General features: G+C 35.6%; 1 protein-coding gene across 7 annotated transcripts in view; it reads left to right on the top strand.

Moving 5' to 3' along the window:
• Positions 1 to 20607, top strand: part of PPP1R12A (protein phosphatase 1 regulatory subunit 12A) — a 115917-nt gene that overhangs the window by 53065 nt on the left and 42245 nt on the right. For all 7 annotated transcript variants that reach the window (XM_068999604.1, XM_068999595.1, XM_068999592.1 and 4 more), the window contains exons 3-8: positions 8850 to 8968; positions 15143 to 15302; positions 17099 to 17243; positions 19438 to 19512; positions 19947 to 20035; positions 20162 to 20319. In XM_068999604.1, the coding sequence (XP_068855705.1) occupies positions 8850 to 8968; positions 15143 to 15302; positions 17099 to 17243; positions 19438 to 19512; positions 19947 to 20035; positions 20162 to 20319 (746 nt within the window). The remainder of the gene's footprint in view (positions 1 to 8849; positions 8969 to 15142; positions 15303 to 17098; positions 17244 to 19437; positions 19513 to 19946; positions 20036 to 20161; positions 20320 to 20607) is intronic.

Raw genomic sequence — 20607 nt, 5'->3', positions numbered from 1 at the left:
GATTGTCACTTCTGTGCATCTCAGGTTTATTTCTTTAGCTTTTACTTGAGTGGTATTCTCTGTTGTGAGTTTGACCCTATTTTGGCACATACAGCAGACTTTCTAATGACACTAAAGCAGTTTATGACCTACTTACCCTTTCTTAAAGCCATGTCTTTTGTTGGCTATCCTAAACTGCGTCATTTCAGTGCAAATGATCCTAATCTGTGTGTGTTTTTCTAGTCTTATCCCTGACTGAGGCATGATAAAAGATGTTTGAATTCTTCTGAAATGCATGTAGATGTAGCCATGGTATCTCTAGACACTTAGGGCGGCTGCTGTGCATTGATGAAAGTGAGTTATTTGGATACAATTCAGATACTAAGACACAGAAATGTGGGGTTTTTCTATAAACAGCGGATATGACAGGAAAAAAGTATATAAAAGGAATTATTTTAAACCTCTTTATTACAGATGGGGTGCTGCTTATCAAAGTTGAGTAAAGAGTAGGACTTTTCTTTTGGAAGTAATTTCAAGGAAATTCAAAGTGGACTGAACATGTAAACAACTGCTATGAAGTTGCTGGTACCTAAGTAGGGGTCAGAGTAAGCTCAGTACTACTGAGTGATGCTAGAAGCTGCACTGTGATAAGTAACGTTGCTTTACAGAGAGGTCTGCTTACTATATTATTACATAATATAATTACAAACAAGATAAGTTCTGTGATGTAGTAGTTATGTATGTGCTAAGATCTGTTTAACACAGGAAAAGAATTGATCTTGGTTTAAATTTTTCTGATACAAATTCGAGCATGTGGCTGTTGGAGAAAAACAAGCCTGTTAGGTCCATGCTCATAACTTCTGCTGAAATAGAAATCAACAGGTAAAATCATTATTTTTGGTGCTACCATACCCAAATATAGCAATGCTGCTTTTGGCATAAGGCAGTAGGGATGGTAAGCTGCTTGGTGGGATCACTTCTTGTTAGCTGAGGAAAGTGGGCAGCAGCATGGTCTTCCATCTCCCTCCTCCTCTTCTGCCTCCATGCTGCTGTTACCTCTTCTTCTCAACCAGTGTAACTCAATCCCAAGTGTTCACCTTGATGACAATTCTGTAAATCACCACAAATGCTTGGAGACTTGCTACAGGAAAGCATTCCAAGCATAGTGTTGTCAGCTGGAGTTACAGTATGTCCTCTGCAGCTGCAATGAGACGTTTTTCATACTCACCTTCACTTTTGAACAATATGCTGCGAACGTCAAAATGAACACTTGTTCATGGAGTTCATCATGAAAATAACATTTGGTATGCACTTCAAAAATACTTCTTGTTTTTCTTCATTTCATTCCTGCTGAAATTTTTGCCCTGTATTCCTCCTGGCAATGCCAGGCTCCACTTCTATTTTTTTTTTGGGTGCTGGTTTGTTTGGGGATTTTCTGTGGTTTGTTGGTTTTTTGGTTTGGTTCTTTTTAAATAGGCTATATGATTCCATATATGGCTTTCTTCGTGTTTTCTACTTTACTTTCTTCACTCACTGTTTATTTTCACCTAAACTTTGCTCTGCCACCTCTCAAATGCCTTTCCCTCTATATGGATGTGGCAAAATAGGGAGGCTTAGTTGCTTTTCAGATGCTGCAAGTAGGAATTTTTCCTGTTCCATCTTTGCATGATTAAGTTTAGCTGGCCACCTACATACAAATATTTCTAGAGCTGGCTTCTTTCAAAGGTTTCTTGGAACGCATGGGGGCTAAGACTAACCAGATACTGTTATCTACGCTGTTTCTTTTATGCTCCTGCATACTGAGAAGGAAGACAGATGGGATTCTACATAGTGTGCTTCCTTGGGCATGCGAGTTGCAGTGAAGGCTGGGAACGGCCAGCTATGTGCAAACTTCAGGGGTGTGTTGGTATGTTATGGAATGTTGGCTTCATAATCACAAATGTGTTTTTTATAAAGGTACAGTACTTAGAAATGATAGAAAGTGCTGTTTACATAGGAAGATTTTTTGTTTGTTTGTTTTACTACTTTGATAGCTTTGGGAGTATTTGACACTTTTGAAGCAAAGATCTGTGTCAGTCCAAGATGCCTTTCATAAGAGCTTCACAAGGGAGAATCAAGCTGGATTTGATGCTATCTGCAAGAGCTGTTGCATATTGAAGGACGTAAAAAAGGCTTTGCAAACTGGTTAATTATTTAGAAAAAAAGATACGTGCTGAAATCTGGATTATACTGATGAAAATTGAAAATAAATGCCTCCTTCTATTAAAATCTTCTGGCCATTTGTTTCTCAACTATTTTTTGTTCTTTTTTTAAACATCTCTAGCTATCAGAAATTCTTGGGTTTTGTGTTCTGCAAGAGGAAATCATAAGTTGACCTCAGGTCTCTTGTTGATATTGGCTGTCTTAAAATCATCACTTGTGTATTTCAGGATAAATAATTGTCTCATTATGCCAAATAACCCTAACTGGTCTGATTTAACTTGGTGTTTTGCACAGCTACTAGCTGATGATAGTGCTCATAGGGGGAGGTTTCCTTTTTAGAAAGTGCTGCAGCCTTCTTTTTTCAAAAGAGCAAGATGTGAGTGAAAATCTTCTGGATTTTGCAAAGCAGCATAACCTTAAAAGTGCCTGAGTTTTGTCATGATTTCATTTAAATTTAAATGCCATCACAGCGCCTGTCTTTCTTGTGCTGGTCTCTATTCAGTTCTAAATGTTCAGAGGCAGAAGGTTGAGGCACAGCAGTGACTGACCATGTGGGATGGCATTTTGCAGAGTGCCTGAATAAGACATCCCTGTGAGTTTGACTTTATTGTGTTTCAAGTCATTTGATTTGTTGTCCTTTGGTCTTAAAATCATGCAGAAGAAAGGATACTAGGCCTGCTTGAATTTCTACAGTTTTGACTCCAATACTGAATTTGGAACCTTCATTTCCTTTTATAAATCATAGATTCAGAAGAGACAACTGCAGTAGTACCTCAGCTGTGGAGAAAGGAGGCTGAGGAAAGGTACCTGTTGGTTTTCTCTCAAGGGCATGAGCAGCGTCCTGTGTGGTGCAGAGCAGGTGCTGTGTGAGGGGCCCCTGCCCGGGCAGGCAGGGCTCCTCCATGCCTGGCAAGGCCTACCAGCTGCCTGCCTCACGTTACACACATTTTAACACTCTCCACCAAACGCTTAAAGAGATTACAATATAGATTTGCAAAACCATGAAGTTGTGGCTTTTTATTTTTACATTTATCTGGGTTTTGAATTACATGTTTAAAAGTGAGTGTAACAGTGTGAGGGTCCATGAGGGAGTGATTGAGGGGTGGCTGTATACTGGCTGTTCATACCTATTCAGCCAACTGTATGTTTTCCGTGAGACTTGCCCACTGACATAGGGCATATTTATACTGTGTTCCACAACAGAATTTAGCATAATGCTACTATAATGCTCCTGGATTTGCATCGGGTTTGTATTATTTTAAGACATTCAAGAAAAAATAAGAAGACTAGGCCTTTCTTCTGTATCTTATTTTGAGGAGTTCATCCTTGTAATTCAAGATTCATATAGAAGCTGTAATCCTGTCTCTCAATATGTTGTCCATACAGGTAGGTATACCTTTGCTTACCTGGCCTTTAAGTGTTATTTTTGCTGAAAGTTAAAAACCAAAAAAAAACCCAAACCGTTAAAACCAGACCCAAACAAAACTACATTTGGAAACTACAAGTAAGCTTGAGGTAGCATTTCTACCTCTCTCTGAGTTAATAACATAGTTAGGAATTCAGATTAGAAGTGAAACTATTCTACAGTTAGAAAATATTTTAAGAAATATTCCCAGACATTTAAAGCAGTAGAAGGTCTGAAAAGAATCAGGTTTTACAGGTTTAGTGTACTTCAACTTAAAAAAAAATTGGAAATAGCAATGTTAAAATTTTATAATTTTTATTTGTTAAATGTCTCTTCAAGGTCTAATTGTTTGGCCAGAGTTGTTATAGATGTATTTTTATCAGTAATTTGGATGATTTACAAAGATGTACTTTAAAAAGTGTGTTGATGCTTTATATTTAAAAAAAAAAACAAACAGTGAAATAATTCTGAAAGGCATTTTTTTTAAAGAAAGGTGATTAAAATACATGCTCCAAAGATGTTAGAGTTTTTAATTTGTTTTTACATCCTGTGGACTGTGGGGCAAATTTTTTTCATTAACACAGTGACACTTTTTCTGTCTCTGGCTCCCTAGTATCATTCAGTTTAGATACTCATGGAATTAATTTGGACTCCACCATCTATGTTTTGTTTTTTTTTTTTTTTTAAACATGCTGGATTTAGCTGAAATCTTAAATGTTAGCTAATTAGTTAAAAGTTCTTGGCAGACCAGTTGTGCTGTTAGTTGGTGCCCCCACTAGCAATTAGGCCATTTCCCAGGAAGGCCACACCGAGCATGTTTATTTTAAATGTATATGCAATATTTTTTAGGCAGGTCCCTCTTGTCACATTTGAGGAGTTAGGAACTGCTGTCCAGTCTTTTGAGCAGTCTGATAGGATCACTTGTTTGCACTAGTGAGCCTCCAAAGAGCTCAGTAAGCAGTTTGTAATGAACTGAATCAATCAGTGGCCACTTCTCTCCCCTTCCCTGTGCTTGCCGCCCTTCTGGTGACCTTCAGGTTCAGCCAGTACTTCAAGTTAATTATTTCTGTAATGGCTTTGCAAACTTGTTTCTAGATACTGCAAACTGGGCCAAGGTTTGAATGTAAACATATGCCCCTCTTTCTGGTCCTGAGATAAATAATGTGAAAAGGCTATCTGCAGTGTATACTGTTATCCAAGTATGACCATCTTCCAGATTCTTAAATTCTAAATTCACAGATATGACTCAACTTTTTGTATAAAGTGTATGTCTTCGGAGAGAGGTGTTTTCCTCTTTTTACTTTGTGTCTTTATATGCGTTTTGTTTACAGATGTACACACACACACAATTCAGTTGTAAGATGTTTTTATTGGTTTGGTATTTTTTCTAAAATTTAGAATCTAGGCCATGTGGCTAGTTAAAATTTTTTATTTCGAGTTCCTGGGATTGGTTTTTGTGTGGACTATTTGGGTTTTGTACAGTAATCTCAGAGGGTTGTTATTTATTGTCTCAGATATACTGAGATTCCAACCCTTTATTCATGGTATTAAAATGTATTTTTCATGAAAGGTTAGGGAGTATCTGAGTTTTATAATAATTCTAGAAAATAAATGTTTCCCTTTTTTTTTTCAAAATTGTTAATTTCAGTTTTCAGTGGCTATTGAGGAATATACAGCAATGACTCCTAAAAGAAAAAATAGAATTAGAAGTATATTTGCCTTCATAAAACAATGATATTGAAAAACAAACTTGTTCTTCCAGTCTTACCCAGACTGCATAATCCTTGTCATGGAAGTATCAGGAATTATTTTCGTTGCTTTTGCTGCGTTTGTCTCCTAGTATTCCTGGGATAGTTACAGTTCTCTGTACTTAGACCACAAGAGTCTAAAAGCGGTACCTTTAGGTTCAGTGTTAACACTTGAAAGCTTTAGCTCAAAAAAAGAGCACAGTATGAATCAAGCTACTGTTTCCTTGTCATCTATTTAGATTTAGAATGAACACCTTCCAATATATTATATAGATGATCACTGGATTTTCTGAATTATTCTTATGTAGCTGTCTGTTGAACATGACCTTTATTCAACAGGTAAATTTCAAAAGCTAAAATTAAAGTGCTATACCAAAAGGTTTAGTAAGTGATGGTGGAAATCTTACATGTTTTTACTTTTTCACTGCTTCCAAGTTTACATAAAGCACCTTTTTCTAGACATGATATCAAAAGGCATGGTTCTGGACTTTTTATTAGACAGCTCCAATTTCCTTTTCACTGAATACATGTAGCTGTATAAATTAAATACCCACCAAGGAAATGAAGTTATGTTTGCTTGCTTTAGAAAGATGAAATTTCAAGATGAAGGTAACATCTACTTTAAAAAGGTAAAATACAAGCAGTTGTTTGTATAGGTTGTTCAGGTTTTTTTTCCCAAAACATGGAAGCCTTAAAATATGCATGCATATATACCTACACACAATAATACACTGTTGCATGTGAAATTTTTAGTATATGGTACCAGGATAACTGAAATGTCAAATATATCCTATTTGAAGTCAAACATACTTCAAGTTTTAATTAACATTTAGTTTGAAATACAATTCATTAAAAAAATAATTTTCTTACGTAAACATCAAAATCTCATTTTCAGGATTATTCTGGTACTGTCTTTTGCTCAGTTATGCCCTACAAACTCAGGGCATCGTTCACTTGGTCTTGTTTACCCAATCTGTTCTCTTTTTGTATGCAATGCAGAATCAAGTTATCTGCTTATGGGAAATGATTGCTCTCCTTTCCATTGGTAGTGCTAAGTTTCTAATGAAAGCTTTGATTCTGTAGGTTGACTTCATGTACCATGTGAATCCTGTCATTGCTTTGCTGAGACTAGCTGTGCTGTAAATAAACAAATGCATACACTTTTACAGGACAGGGTAATCTGAATCATATGGAAAACAGAACAAGTGTAGATTTTGTTACCAGGTTTAAAAGATGTCTTTAAAATAGTTGGCTTTTGAGTTACTTGATTTTTAGTGAATAATGTTCTTTCACTTAATTTACCTCAGAGGATCACTGTTAATTTTTTGAGAGGGATAGCAGAGGAGAGGCCTAGTTGGAGTGGCTGAAGGCAGGCTGGGAAGAGTGTTCTCACTTCTTTGGCAAGGAATGTGCTGCCTTTCATCTTTGTTCTGTTTCTTCCATCCCTTTAAAGCCTGTGAACTCGGAGCAACTTCACCTGTCCTTCCTTTGCTGACCCAGGAAAACCAAAGCCCTGTAAGCACCTGGAAAAGGAAAATCAGTTAACTACTTCTCCAACCCTACTAATCCCCTAGCATTGCTGATCTGATTTTGATCTGTAAGCAGCTTCATTTTGAGTCTACTTTAAAGGATCAATTGGTGATGAACTTGTCCATCTATAGAAGTAATAACTTTTTAAAATGCTACACTAGCCTTTTATTCATTCCCTGCACTTTATTATGAATTCCATCTTTTATCATGTCTGTAAATTATTGACCCAGTTGATCAAATACAACTGCTTCAATGAGATATGTATTTTCCTCTACAGCAGCAGCTTAATTTTCTGCTAGAGCTATTATGTAGAAATATGTAAAAATTACTTTTTCCTGTCTATATTAGAACATAAACATTGAAAGAACATGAAAATTCACTTGGACTTTTTTAATAAAGACATTTTTGTAAGTGGTTGATTTTGACTTTGTAAAAAAGTTGGTTTCCCCACTGCTGCTTTTGCCTGTTTTAGCAGACCACCTGCATAGCAATTACTTTGATCTGTGACCTGGGGGGCTGTTTCACTGTTAATCCAACTGGTATTGTTGAGAAGCGTTATTACTCCATATTAATTTTTCTTTCCCTCAGAAGTTAAATCTTTTAACTGGAGAGAGGTCAGAGTTAGAGCACTTCTTTCAAGAAGAACAGTATAAAACCAGCATGGTATACCAGCACCAAAGTTGTTGGTGGCAGCTGATGATGCATATGTCAGGAGATAATGGTTGCATTTCTGGGAACTAATTTTCATTTTATGATCTACTAGTTCTTACCCCTTCTTGTTACAGAGATTTAGTAACAGGTACTATTTAAGTAATACATTAAAAAATACAGATATATGAGAGTATTTGATTCTGAGTTATTGATTAAAGATAACAGATTCCAGCTATTTAGGATGGTAATTAATTGGCAGAAGTTAAGCAGCATTTAAGTACTTCAAAGCATTTGTATTAGTGTTGGATTAGTTTTGTGACTGTCTCCTGCATAATTTGGCATTCTGTGATAGTAAAGGTAAAAAAACGCTTTTTATTTTGTACGCCTGTTACCAAATGGCTGACTGATTTTTCAGTATATCCTGATTTTTTTTTCCTCAAATATATGGAAATTACTAATTAAGCTCTGCAAGATGGGAGGTATGTTTGCAGCTTTTTGTTTGTGTTGACTCCTGTCATGGCTCAAAGTATTGAATTTTCTAGTTAAAGTGGAAATATTATGGTCAGAAGGTGCAAGACTGGGCTGTATTGATCAATTTTAATTGGTCCTTAACTGTAGCTTGTCAATAACTTCATAGGCTTATGGTTTAATACAATTAAACAATTTAATGTTTTTGTGACCTATTGTTGGAATTGATCCTTCGATGTAATTGGAAATTCAGAATTTTGGATTCTTGACTCCTGAGACAGTAACACATTAAATAAGAAAACACACAGGGATTGAAATGTGTAAAGTAGTGTTTTCTTTCTTCCCCTTGCCTCCTTCCCCACCAAAAGCTGACCTTATGAATACATAGAAGGACAAGTGGTTTTGTTTTTATTAACTTTAAGGAGCTGCCTAAGAGATCAGGAGTCATCATTCTGGAAGGGTGTAGAAACATTATGTGCCACTGAATTTGTGAGTTATAGGAAAAGTGGTTTAATAAGAGGAAGTCATGGGAATTGACGGTTCCATCCCTGTTTACCTTGTCATCACTTTTGTTCCTTATCTAGCCATTTTCTTCTTTCAGTTCTTCCTGATATGTATTAAACATGTCAGGAGTCTTTGTGGCAAACTGAAGGCCAGAAGGCTATTTGTATTAATGGGTATTAGGATGAAAAGACTTATGGGTGTTCATAAGTTGCAGACCGTCAAAACGGTTTTTACTTGCACCTAATATAAATTTTTCTATTAATTGTGTGCGTGCATATGATATCCTAGTGGCTGCTATTTTTTTTTTTTTTAATCAGCTTTGCTATGTTAATTACAGGCTTTTTTTCTTTGTCTATTGGCAGGTATTTAATTAGTCAAGGAGCACATGTAGGAGCTGTAAATAGTGAAGGAGACACTCCATTAGATATTGCTGAAGAAGAGGCAATGGAAGAGCTGCTTCAGAATGAAGTAAATAGACAAGGTAATTTTGAATACAGAAGGGTGGTTGTATTTATTGGACTCTAAATGTATTTTTGAAAGCTTAGGTTAAATTGGGACTTTTAAAGTCACTCTATGTTCTAGAAAGAGTTGTCAATATAGAATGTACAGTGCTTAAGTGTGTATCTCTTAAGACAGATTTACATAATTAAACAATTACTAGTTTACTGTTACAGGCTTTGCCCAGTTTTAATTTATGTGCTTAAACCCATTTAACGCCCAGAGCAAATGGTAAAAAGAAACTGGAAGACATGATCTGCAGGGAAATAAGAGATACCTACTGATACACAGACCATGCATTTGCAAAGGCTTTGATTCAATAAATTGGTAGTGTTAACAGAAATTTGATTAGCAGTTTTTACAGTTAATACACAACGAACATCAGATGAGACAGTTATGTGCATTTTTTGTCTGTATTACCATTTCTCTCCTTTAATTAGTTGTTCTCTTTTTTAACAGTACTATTAGTCTTCGCTCAAGAGTTGTTTGCGTCAGCCTAGATTTTTTAAGGTTGTTTTTGGAATGTTTGGCTTTACTGATGTGTGATACTAATTCACTGCATTAGCTCTTCGTAAAAAATTGGAATTATTTGGGGAATGAACTCTTCCAAAATCTCTCTCTTATGTTATTGCTTTTTTTAATAGAAATTATTTGTTATATGGGATTTTACATTCATTTTTACAATGCAGATATTCAGCACTACACACTAATTTTTATTTTTGCAAGTTTAATTAAATGATTTTGAACAGCCCAATTATAAAATTAGTATTACCAACCTAAACTAAATGCCACAAATCACAAAAATTTCCATGAGGTTTACATATTTCACAGTTGAAGCTCACTATAAACTGTCTGTGGTACTGTCTTGATCTGAGAAGGTACATGTTCCAACATGTTCCCACATGTATCTGTTAGCTGCTAAAGGAATAATCTAGGTTGTTTTAAAATACTAAATTTCACTTGTTCTGGACAACCTACTTTCCTTCCTCTTGCATTTTTATGTCAGTTGGTTTGCTTGCTTGTTTCACAGAAGCAAGGAAGAAGGCGTGCTTTCTCCCTCCTAAATTTGTGTCTGAAAATGTAAGAACTAAGGGCTTTTACATGCAGAGATGAAATCAAACGAAGTATTTCATGATTGTGGATGAGAATGGAATAGAAAGGATATGAATGTGGATGTGAACTTACAGTGTATATCTTACTAAATCATGAGACAGTTGTCTCAGCAGTAAGATTTTAATTAGGCACTTTTGATGGCATCCTTGGCTTGAATATAGATATTACTTTAAATTGTATGTTAATGTTACATAAAAAATTATTATTTAGTCATTATCAGGATCACCTAGAAAGTGCCTAATTGTGTGTATGTTGTGGTTAGAGAAGTTAATAGTTCTAAAATCGGAACTTAATTGTTTCTCGTGATGCAGAATTAACAGTGAGGAATTGTGAGTGTTTCATCTTTTACTATACATGTAGCTGAATACAATTATCCCTCCAGCAGTGAGATAATTCATATTCCTTCCATATGATACACTACTTCATATCAAATAAAGCAGTGCCAGTGGGGTTTGTGGAATGATCAACCCTGGCTCAGTGTTATGGGTAATGGAAAACCAGCCTGTTTATTTAGAAAATAAAATATATGGGTGACAAAATATCCTATCTCTGTGTAGGTAAAACATGCAGTGTGAAAATTAAGTAGGCGTTTTCCATAACCTTTTTGCCTTGCAACCCTTTCATGTGTTTATTCCTACATTCATTGTAGGTTCATTTTTGAATGTTGCAGTGTTAATGCTGTAAATATGGCTTCCTACATATTGGCAGCCAGAGTTGTTTGGTGGCAAAAGATTGCTTGGAAAGATCAGTCAGGTTCATTGTGATTTCAGATTTAAGTGATGACATTTGTTGTTAGTTTCTGTTAGAAGTCCAAGGAGAATCACTTGTTAGAGCTCCTTTTTTCTGCTTTTGCAAGCCTTATGTCTTTATAGGAAACATCCAAACAGACTACTCAGGTACTCAGCATTCTACTGATCACTTTGTACTTATGCCCAATTTTTTGCAGGTATCAAACTGTATTTTAAGGACATGTCTTATTACAGGACAAAATGTGGGAGCCTCTAGAGACATTAAATTCACAAAAATAAATAATAGAATATAATACAGTTCAGTTCTCTGTGATATTACAGGTTTAATAAAAGGAAGGATCTGCAATGTTTCCTCATCCTATTTTAGCATTCAGGCTCCAAGGTCTGATCTGACTAGAGAGGAGATAGTCAGTGATCCAAAATAATCTTCTTGTTATACAAGTTCTGTTGTAAGGAGTGTTGGCCATTAAAGAAGAGAGATCTTCTAGTATTGTTATCCAGTGTCTTTCTTCAGTCATTCTGATCTCCACATGCTGCACCTCTAAATTGCAGCAAGGGTCAGGTGCCTTTTCATGTGTCCTCCTGTGTCCTGCTGAGCAAATAGTATGACTTGGTATGATGGGCTGTGCAGGAATTGTGAACTAAGGGAATAGCTGTCCTGTAACTGAAGCCATACCACTCTGATAGTTAGGAAAATATTTTTCTACCCTAATCTTCAATGGGAAATTACTGGCTTAATTACTTTTTAAGCTTAAAACCTAGCTTAGTTTTATAATTTGTGAGAAGGTAAATTACATGCTCAAGTATTTTTTGACCTAGTTACAAACACTTCACAGACAGCAAGATCAGGTGTTTTGTGGAAATTATTCCAAAGTAGTGCCGAACAACTGTTTTGTTTGCACTCCGTATGGTTAAACTATTCTGTGTGTTAAAAAAACCCCTTCTTCTAGGACTTGTTTTATTGTTTGTCCTTAGGACTAATATCTTTAGCATTGGTCAATCCCATGTATAAATAGGTGCCACTACAATCCTCAAAATGATTTAGTTTCCTCAAAAATATTATTTACTCAGTGTGATCTGTCTTGTTTCTACCCTGCAGTGTTCAACACAGAGCTGTGGAAGTTGTCTTTTAACAGTAAAGTTTTCATTTGCACTAGTGAATACCAGCAGACTTGAAAGAGATGTGGGCTTTGATCCTGGCTAGCCCTGGCCAGTTTTAAATGTTCTCTTTCCTCAGGGCTCGAGTGGGGTTAAGTATAATGGTTTGAAGTGATTTTTTTTTAGCTGTTGATCATCAGATGTCCTCTTAAAATTATTTTTAACTGCTTAAGCAGTTACTTTGAATTATAGGAAGCATTCTCAGGAGGTGAGTTAGTGGGGAGAGGTGATGTGAGGTGAATCATGATACAGTGTGGTAGCTATTTATTCAGTAACTATCAGAGTGATCACTCCTCCTGTTCCAAGGAGAAACACATGTTCCTCATTCTTAATTATAGGTAATGTAACAAGACTCTCCAAATGTATTGCTTAACTCAGATTTGTTTATGTGGATAAAATGCGAACTATTACATTTGTGTATAAACATTCACTTCATGAAGTAAAAAGTGGGTTGATCTTCCGTGCAGTATCTATAAAACATGCCTTTATATGGCTGAGGCATCCTGAAACAATGATTCAGCAGTTAAATTTATGCTGAATTTTCATTAAATGCTTGCTGAATGGCACACTGTTTTCAAACCTCTTTGAGGCTGTTGAATAACACTTGTTGATCAGAAAAAAAGTGGAAGCATTTAGCAATAAATTATTAATGATTTAAGTTGTTAGGCTTCCAGAGGTTAAGCGCACGGGTGGTGTGAGCGAGTGCTGCGGCTGAGGCTGAGCTGGGAGGCAGCGCATTGCCATCTATGGGCCGTAGGGAGAAAGGGTTGGAAACAGATGATGAGCATTTTCTTTTCCCCTGGTATCTCAGCTGGAAAACAAAAGGAAGGAGAAGGGCCCCATACAAGGTATAATAAAGGTTGTTTACATTCCATTTTCTGTAGTTAATAATGGGAATTTAATTTAGTTCATCTCCGAGCACAGCTTTTTTTCTATGACACAAAGTTTAATTCCCATTTTCATGCCAGTTATTAAATGTGGAATGTTTTATTTAGATTGGCAAGATTCTGGTACTTTATTCTGTTGAAATATGATGAGAAATTTAGTGTCTTGTAAAATAATGTATTGATACAGCCATTACTCCTCTGCAACCATTGTATCTTGTTTGGGCTTCAGAAATGCAGTAATTCGTGATATTGATGGCAGTCTATATTGAGTATTAGTTACTTTTCCTGCAAAAAATGGCAGTCTATATTGAGTATTAGTTACTTTTCCTGCTATTTTGACATACTAACCTGGATCATTTGGCCTATCTGGAAAGTATGCTTAGATGTGACCCATTAGAAGCTCACAAAATCAGGGTTTGGAATGAGTTTTTTCTCTGTTCTTCCTTTATTAAAAGGTGGCTCAAAACAAACAGCCACGTACATCGACAGTTTTACATTGATAGGAATTCTTTTGAATTCTTCAGGTGGAGAAGGTTACTTATGCTGATAAGGATTCACAGTTGGACTTTGGGCATGCAAGAAGAGAATGGACATAACTATGACTAAGAGATGATGAAATAGAAACTATTTATTTGCATAGTAGTGTTTTGCAGGCAACAGTGACATGTAAATTACTGTACTCTAGAGTATTGTCCCAGGATCTGCTGATCACTACTGTGTCATTCTGAAATGTGAACAGATGCTCAGGCCCATGAAGTTACAATTTGCAGTAATTCACATATCAATATGTAGGAGCTTTCCGAGGAATGAGAATATGTGATTATCAATGTGTTACTGATTTAGATTTCCTGGTCTTCACTCTTCATATTCGTCATACTTGTAAAGTTTTTCAGCTTTTTCCTCTGCTGAGTCCTTCAACAGCCTTGTATGTCTTCCTGCGTCTTACAGACTCAACATCCTGATTATGGTTTTACATCAGTTTCTGATAAAATGTAATTCTATTCATTTTTACCTAAATTGTCAAGACTAAATTGGTTTTACTGGTCAATTAATTGGATGAGTCTAGGAGTTTGGTCAAGTCCTCAGAACACGGACTGTTCAACCTTCTTCAGTTGCTTTATGGTACTTAGAGAAGTTGTATCTTTTGATTGTCCTTAGCATAAAGTTTTACAGTATGTATCTCCCAAGTCCCTGCATACCAGTGTGTAAGATTAGAGAAATCATACACATAAAAACATTTAGTTGAAGGTTGGGCCACTGATTTTCTGTTAAGAGGTCAACCCAGATACAATTTGTGCTCTTGATGATCACAGTTTCTAAATTGCTTTTCCTAACGAGTTGTCACCATTCAGCCATCACAGATAAAATTATGTTCATGCATAGTTCTTTTCAAGACCTCTTTCCTGCTATGTTCTTAAGTTTGCTCCATATAGTAGTAATTAAAAAATGCTTGCAAATACATGCTTGCATTGCCCATTCAGGGTCTGGAATTTATTTCCATCTGTTTAACCTGATGCATATACTTGTAGATGTTATGATGGTAGGCTGTGTTTCTCCCTTTTCATCGGCGTATGGTATTTTTTTTGTGAGACATAGTGTAAAAAGTTTTCAGTGTTTTTGGGGATTTTTTAGTAGAGCTATGAAATGCAATAGCCAAAATGTTGTCCATTTGTGTATAAGGTTTGTGATTCACAGTGATAGGAGACAAACCAGAAATGCTTTAGAAATATAGAAGATACAACACCATCAGTGTTGAGAATCGAGACTTTTTCTCTTCCCATAGAGATCTGTTTGTAAAACGACTTTGGCTCTTTTCTACTGTGTACAGATACATCAACTCAGACTTACTTTTTGCTGCTTAGAAAGTAAAAATAGAATTTTTCGCTTTTTTTTTAACAGGTAACTTTAGTGGTTATTACTGTGATGTAGACTTTGTTAAAGAATGAGTTTGAAGAATTTTAGCAGATTGATTTTCATTATTGTTTGTAATTCTTTTTCCACCCAGCCTTCTCCTTTTGTTAAAAAATGCATTAAGCAAGCTGTCTTACAATATTGGATGTTTCCGTAACCTTGGAATTCACCTTGCAAAAGATATTAACATCTAATTCTGAACATTATTCAGATTGTTTAGCTTTTATTTTATTATGTCACATAAATGCATAAAACTTGTTATGTAATTGAACTGAAGTATTTGAAGTAAAAAATTTCGTGTGTTCTCTTCCCCTCTCCCCCCCTCCCTGTCTGAATTAGGGGTTGATATAGAATCAGCTCGAAAAGAAGAAGAACGAATAATGCTAAGAGATGCAAGACAGTGGCTCAACAGCGGTCATATAAATGATGTCAGGCATGCAAAATCTGGTGGTACAGCACTTCATGTAGCTGCTGCTAAGGGCTATACAGAAGTCTTAAAGTAAGTGTGATTTAACTTTTTGATATTTTATTGTTTTGATGTAATGCTAATTGGGCACTTCTAACTTTCAGAGAGTGTATCTTGCAAATCCCATTCTCTAGAATGATTGATTTTCAAAGCTTGATTTTATGTTTTCAAGCATTCATAAATCATGATGTTGTTAGCTTTCTATTTTAAATCATTCAAAATATGAGTACAGTATACATGTTTAGCCTGAATACTTAAGAGAAGAACAGTGATAAAAAATTGCCCTGTTTCTAAAGCCAGCTATGTAAACAAGCTTAAGACCTTTTTATAATGCCAGTTAGCATCCTGGTTGTTGCATATTTTCAAGACACCATATTTATTTCCATACATAAAGCAGGGTTTGTAATCCAGGCTAAAAGTTTTTACAGTTAAAACCCAGGTAATTTAATTTTGTGTTTTGATGATGTTGTTGAAAATCATGACTCTTGAAATCCTTACTGGAAAGCTTTAGGCTTCTGGTGTCCCCTAATTCACAGCTTTTCTTTAATGTAATATCAGTACACATCATAACAGATTTAATTTCTTTTTCATCAAAGCTCTTTTATTGTAGTAAAGCATAATTAGTAATACATTGCTTTAACATGACTTGTAAATTTATTTGACTGCTTTAGCAGTGCTAGAAGCACTTACATACTGTAACGTGAATGAAAATGAGCATACATCCTGACTGTGATTATTGGTTCCTTTAAGGTCTTCAGAGCAATTTATTGAATGGGAGTTCTGTTTCAAAAAACCCTTATGCTTCAACATGATGAAGACAAATCATTCCGTTGGAAAAGAGTAATTTTTGGTTTAGAGTAGCAGGTGTCTGTAAGGGCGTTGTATCTATAACTGAGTGCTTTTTAGCTCTCTCAGTTATTTGTAGTCCAGTCTGTATACTCCCCCTAGGAGAGGCAAAACATATGTGCAGGCAATTCTTGTGATTGCTTCAAATTATCAAAAATGTGTGCTCTGATATGGATGCAAGACTGCAAGACTTTGCGGCTGAGCATGCGTGGAAGTTGACTCGCAGGAGGATATTACTATAAGGATATTGGCTCTTGAGAAACTGAGAGAATTTTTTGAAAAGAATAGTGTGTTGTTATGTGATTTTTAACAATTATGGATAGTGGTTCAGAGAGCTCTTACCCCTTTACATAAAAATATTTGTTAGGATAAGTGTCCTTTGTCACTTGGATGCTCATGTGAGAACCATGCTGAATGTGAGTGCTGAATGCAGGCAGAACAGCCAGTCTTCTCTTTGAGGAGCTCTGCTCCCTCTCAGAGAACAATTGGAGCATATAAACAGTAGATTTTTGCAAAAAGTTAATGACAGGAGATGAAAGTTTCAAGCAGCTAATTTTAGAATGGAAGGCGGTTTTAATAGAACCTTCCTAGAATAGAATAGAAAAACCACCGTATCTAACAATTTTTTACATTTTACAACTCTTTTCCCTAAAAGGGGTTTTGTCTATTACTGCATGAACAGAGAAAAATATCTAACTGTATAGAAACAATGGTCTTTGAAGAGGAAGTGTATAGAGAAGAAAATGGAAAAGGCTATTTTTCTTGAATTTTCCTTAAAATATATATATACACACACCTACTAAACAATGAAAAGGCAGATGTTTCTGTGAGAAGTAAAATTAATCAATTGTCAATAGCCCAGCTAAAATATCCATGAGAAAAAAAAGGAGAAAGATATTATCGTAGAACAGTTCCACAATTTTTACAATAATTTATTTATCCCTGTCGGCAGTGTCAAGATCTGTTTCTTTTAATTTCTTCAGGCTTTTAATACAGGCTCACTACGATGTAAATATTAAAGATTATGATGGCTGGACACCACTTCATGCTGCTGCTCACTGGGGTAAAGAAGAAGCATGTCGCATTTTAGTGGAAAACCTCTGTGATATGGAGGCTGTCAACAAAGTGGTAGGATTTTTATGTAATCCTTGTCAAGATACAAAGTTCTGGTCTCTAAAGTGACTTTAGAAGCCAGGGTAAGAAAAGTGACGATAAACTGCTGTTTACTGTACTGTGGAGCTTTATCTAATGCATGTGTTGTCAAATCAGCATGGTTGTGTTCAGAACTAAATTCTCTGATTGTTTAAATTAATTTCTAGGCCGACTTTATATTAAATGATCCATTCAGTCTTTGACATGGAAATTCACAGTAGAAAGAGTTTGTTGACGTTTCAGAGGTAAAAAATTAGTGACTTGATGGATTGCATTCAGGCTTTAATATGATCTCTGAAGATGGTGATGATGCCTTTGGGTAGTGTTTTAACTCTTCAAATCAGCTTATGCTGGTATACTGGAATTGTCACTATATTATGCTGATTTGGGTGTGGTGGAAGAAACTTGTGGGCATCTCTGGCCCCCCTGGGCATAACTTGAATGCTTCCTAAGCTCTATTTCTTTGACTTTTATGCAATGGCCTGTGTAGCTTGCTGATCTTGCTCCCAATAGGCACAAATATATTAATGAGTTACATAGTCATCGAAAGGATCCAAACCTTTTCATACAACTGTGTGAGTGCTGAGCTCTCATTCTTCTCCCTGTAGTGTATTTTACAGATAGATTCTGTTCTGCTTCCAATTTATGTGTTAGATTTTTTTACTGGGTTTGTGAAAACGTGGATGTAATACACTAGAGAGCACTCTCATAAAAGTATGTTCAAATCCACTGAACAAGAATAAGAAAAAAGGAGGCCTAGAGAGGTGTCAGCTCAGGGTTTGTTGTTTTTTTTTTTATATGGACTTATCTCTGCAAGCTATGAAAGATTTGCCTGTTTTTAAGTAAGCTAGTAAGCATTTTTGCTTTTGGAGATACGAGGATTGAAAACTCTGGGTTTGGTTTCAGTTGTATGTGCGTAGCATCTCAGAGAACTCGGCCGTTATTGTTTAGGCACCTGACTTCAGGTATCAACTGTTGCAGATTGGGGTTTAAGATGTAACCTTCCAACTGCAACAGTTTTTTGCAAAGTAACTTTTTGTGGTCATAGTAGGTCTAACTACCATGTAATAGTTACCTAAAAATAGAAGATCACATTAAAAACTGCAGTCATAATGCAAAAATAGACTTGTGATAGTAGCTCAAATGGCAGAAGACCTCAGGCTGTTTTGGCTAATGCTTGTTGAAAGGTGCACATGCTTCTGCTGTATTATCAGAAGCTTTACGGATGTGAAAATTAGTGGTTTAAAGGTTCATCCTTTCTAACCAGTTAAGATAGTCTTCACAGTGTAATTAGGAATAAGTTTGCCTTTATTTAACATTTTGAAAAACTGAAATAAGCACAGACAAACAGGAACACCTTTCATTATTTTTGTAAGCTGCTGTGGCCACTTTCAAATGACAACTCTGTTTTTATTACTGGTTATTGTACAGAACTACTTACTGGTTTGATCTTGTCATAATCCTCCCAACGTTTCTGTAAGTCCACCCAGAATGTTATTGCAGCTAAATTTTATGCCAGTGAATCTAGGACTTCCCTAGATTCCAGCCTTCAAGTATATGTCCCATGGAAATCATACCCTAAGGAGAAATAAGAACAGCTTTTGTAACAGGTCTTTTATAAAATGGACTGTAAATTGTAAAATACAGTTTTGCTGTAAAATGTGAAAAGCATGACTACTTAAATTTAGTGTAACTTGCCTAAATAATTTAAACTTAAAAAATCAAGCTATTTGTGATAGTCTAAGATGGGCAAGATACTGAAGTGCTCAGGATCCATCCATTCAACTGCCATTGTGAACAGTTGTTTGGAACTAATACTGTGAGAATTATGTTCGTCAATCTACTTTCCATTCATAGTGTTCTTTTTTTCCTTCAGATGACAGTACAATTTTATTGTCATGTCTTTATCACTTAAATACGTGTTTACTCATCAGGTGTAAATGTTTTTGTTTCAATTACACCCCCCCCCCCCAAAAAAGTGATATTGCAGAATTGTTTTCAAATACTGACAGACTAACAGTTTGCAGTAGAGCTTGATTCATATTTTCCAGTTTCTTTCTCTAAATGTTCTCTTTAACCTGCATCATCATGTGATGAGAAGACCTCGTAGTCCAATAACATTTAAGTTCTGTTGTACAGCTATGGTGTTTTACTTCTTCCCCTTATCCAGGGTCAGACAGCATTTGATGTGGCAGATGAAGATATTCTGGGATATTTAGAAGAGTTGCAAAAGAAGCAGAATCTGGTAGGTCTTGTGCATATATATATATATATATAAAATTATACATATGATTATGGTATCCAACTCAGCCAACTCAGGGCAGCATATAGACTAAAACCAAAGTTTTAAATTTGTGCCTTCAATTCAGGTGATGCCACAGTCATCTCAAAAGGTCTTTTATGCCCTTACTTGGTCAGCTATAGTGACCAAAAAAGCCTTGGAAGTAAAAAGGCCATCTACTACTTGCCCTGTCCAGTGGGCATTTTATGATCTGAAGTATCAACAATGAGCATCTTACTTGGAATAACAGTTTCTAAGATTTTTAGAGCTTTGAACATTCATACTTGGAAAGTTTATACACATTCTAGTGTTTGTAGTATTTAGAGATTTCCTTCCATTTGTAATTTTGTCACACTGATACCATTCTAACAATTAAACTGTATCATTCTGTTTTGAAGCTGCATAGTGAAAAACGTGAAAAGAAATCTCCCCTAATTGAATCCACAGCCAACATGGATAATAATCAGACACAGAAAACATTCAAAAAGTAAGTAAAATAGGAAAAATTATGAGCTCTTTAAAAAGATGACTTTATAAGCTGTCACAAAGTTCTAGTTAACAGGCTTTAGTAAATTTTTCAGTACTTAGTAAATGCTTCTCTTTTCAAACTCAGTAAGGAGACACTGATTATGGAGCAAGAAAAGAATGCATCTAGTATAGAGTCTCTGGAGCAAGAGAAAGCGGATGAAGAGGAAGAAGGAAAGAAGGATGAATCCAGTTGTTCTAGTGAAGAGGAAGAGGATGATGACTCAGAATCTGAAGCAGAGACAGGTATGTTAATTGGAGCATTGCCTTTCATTAAATATTTACTTTATAAATTTACTTATTTAATATCACATGATGCAGAGTTAAATATGTTGCATTTCACTTATTCTTCTGTATTTCATTAAGTTTCCAGTCTACTTAAAGCACGTTTATATATGTCTAAAGTCAAGTCATAAAAAATGTATCAAATTGATGTCTTCATTGGTGGCTACTTAGATTAAAGCTGGTAACCAATTTACTTGATTGGCTGTTTAACAATTGATGTTTTTCATTAAATAGATAGACTAATATAAG

Source organism: Aphelocoma coerulescens, chromosome 1A, assembly GCF_041296385.1.
Source record: "Aphelocoma coerulescens isolate FSJ_1873_10779 chromosome 1A, UR_Acoe_1.0, whole genome shotgun sequence".
NCBI classification, from domain to species: domain Eukaryota; kingdom Metazoa; phylum Chordata; class Aves; order Passeriformes; family Corvidae; genus Aphelocoma; species Aphelocoma coerulescens.
The sequence above is the reverse complement of the archived record's forward strand: the minus strand, read 5'-3'. Positions and strand labels throughout refer to the sequence as shown.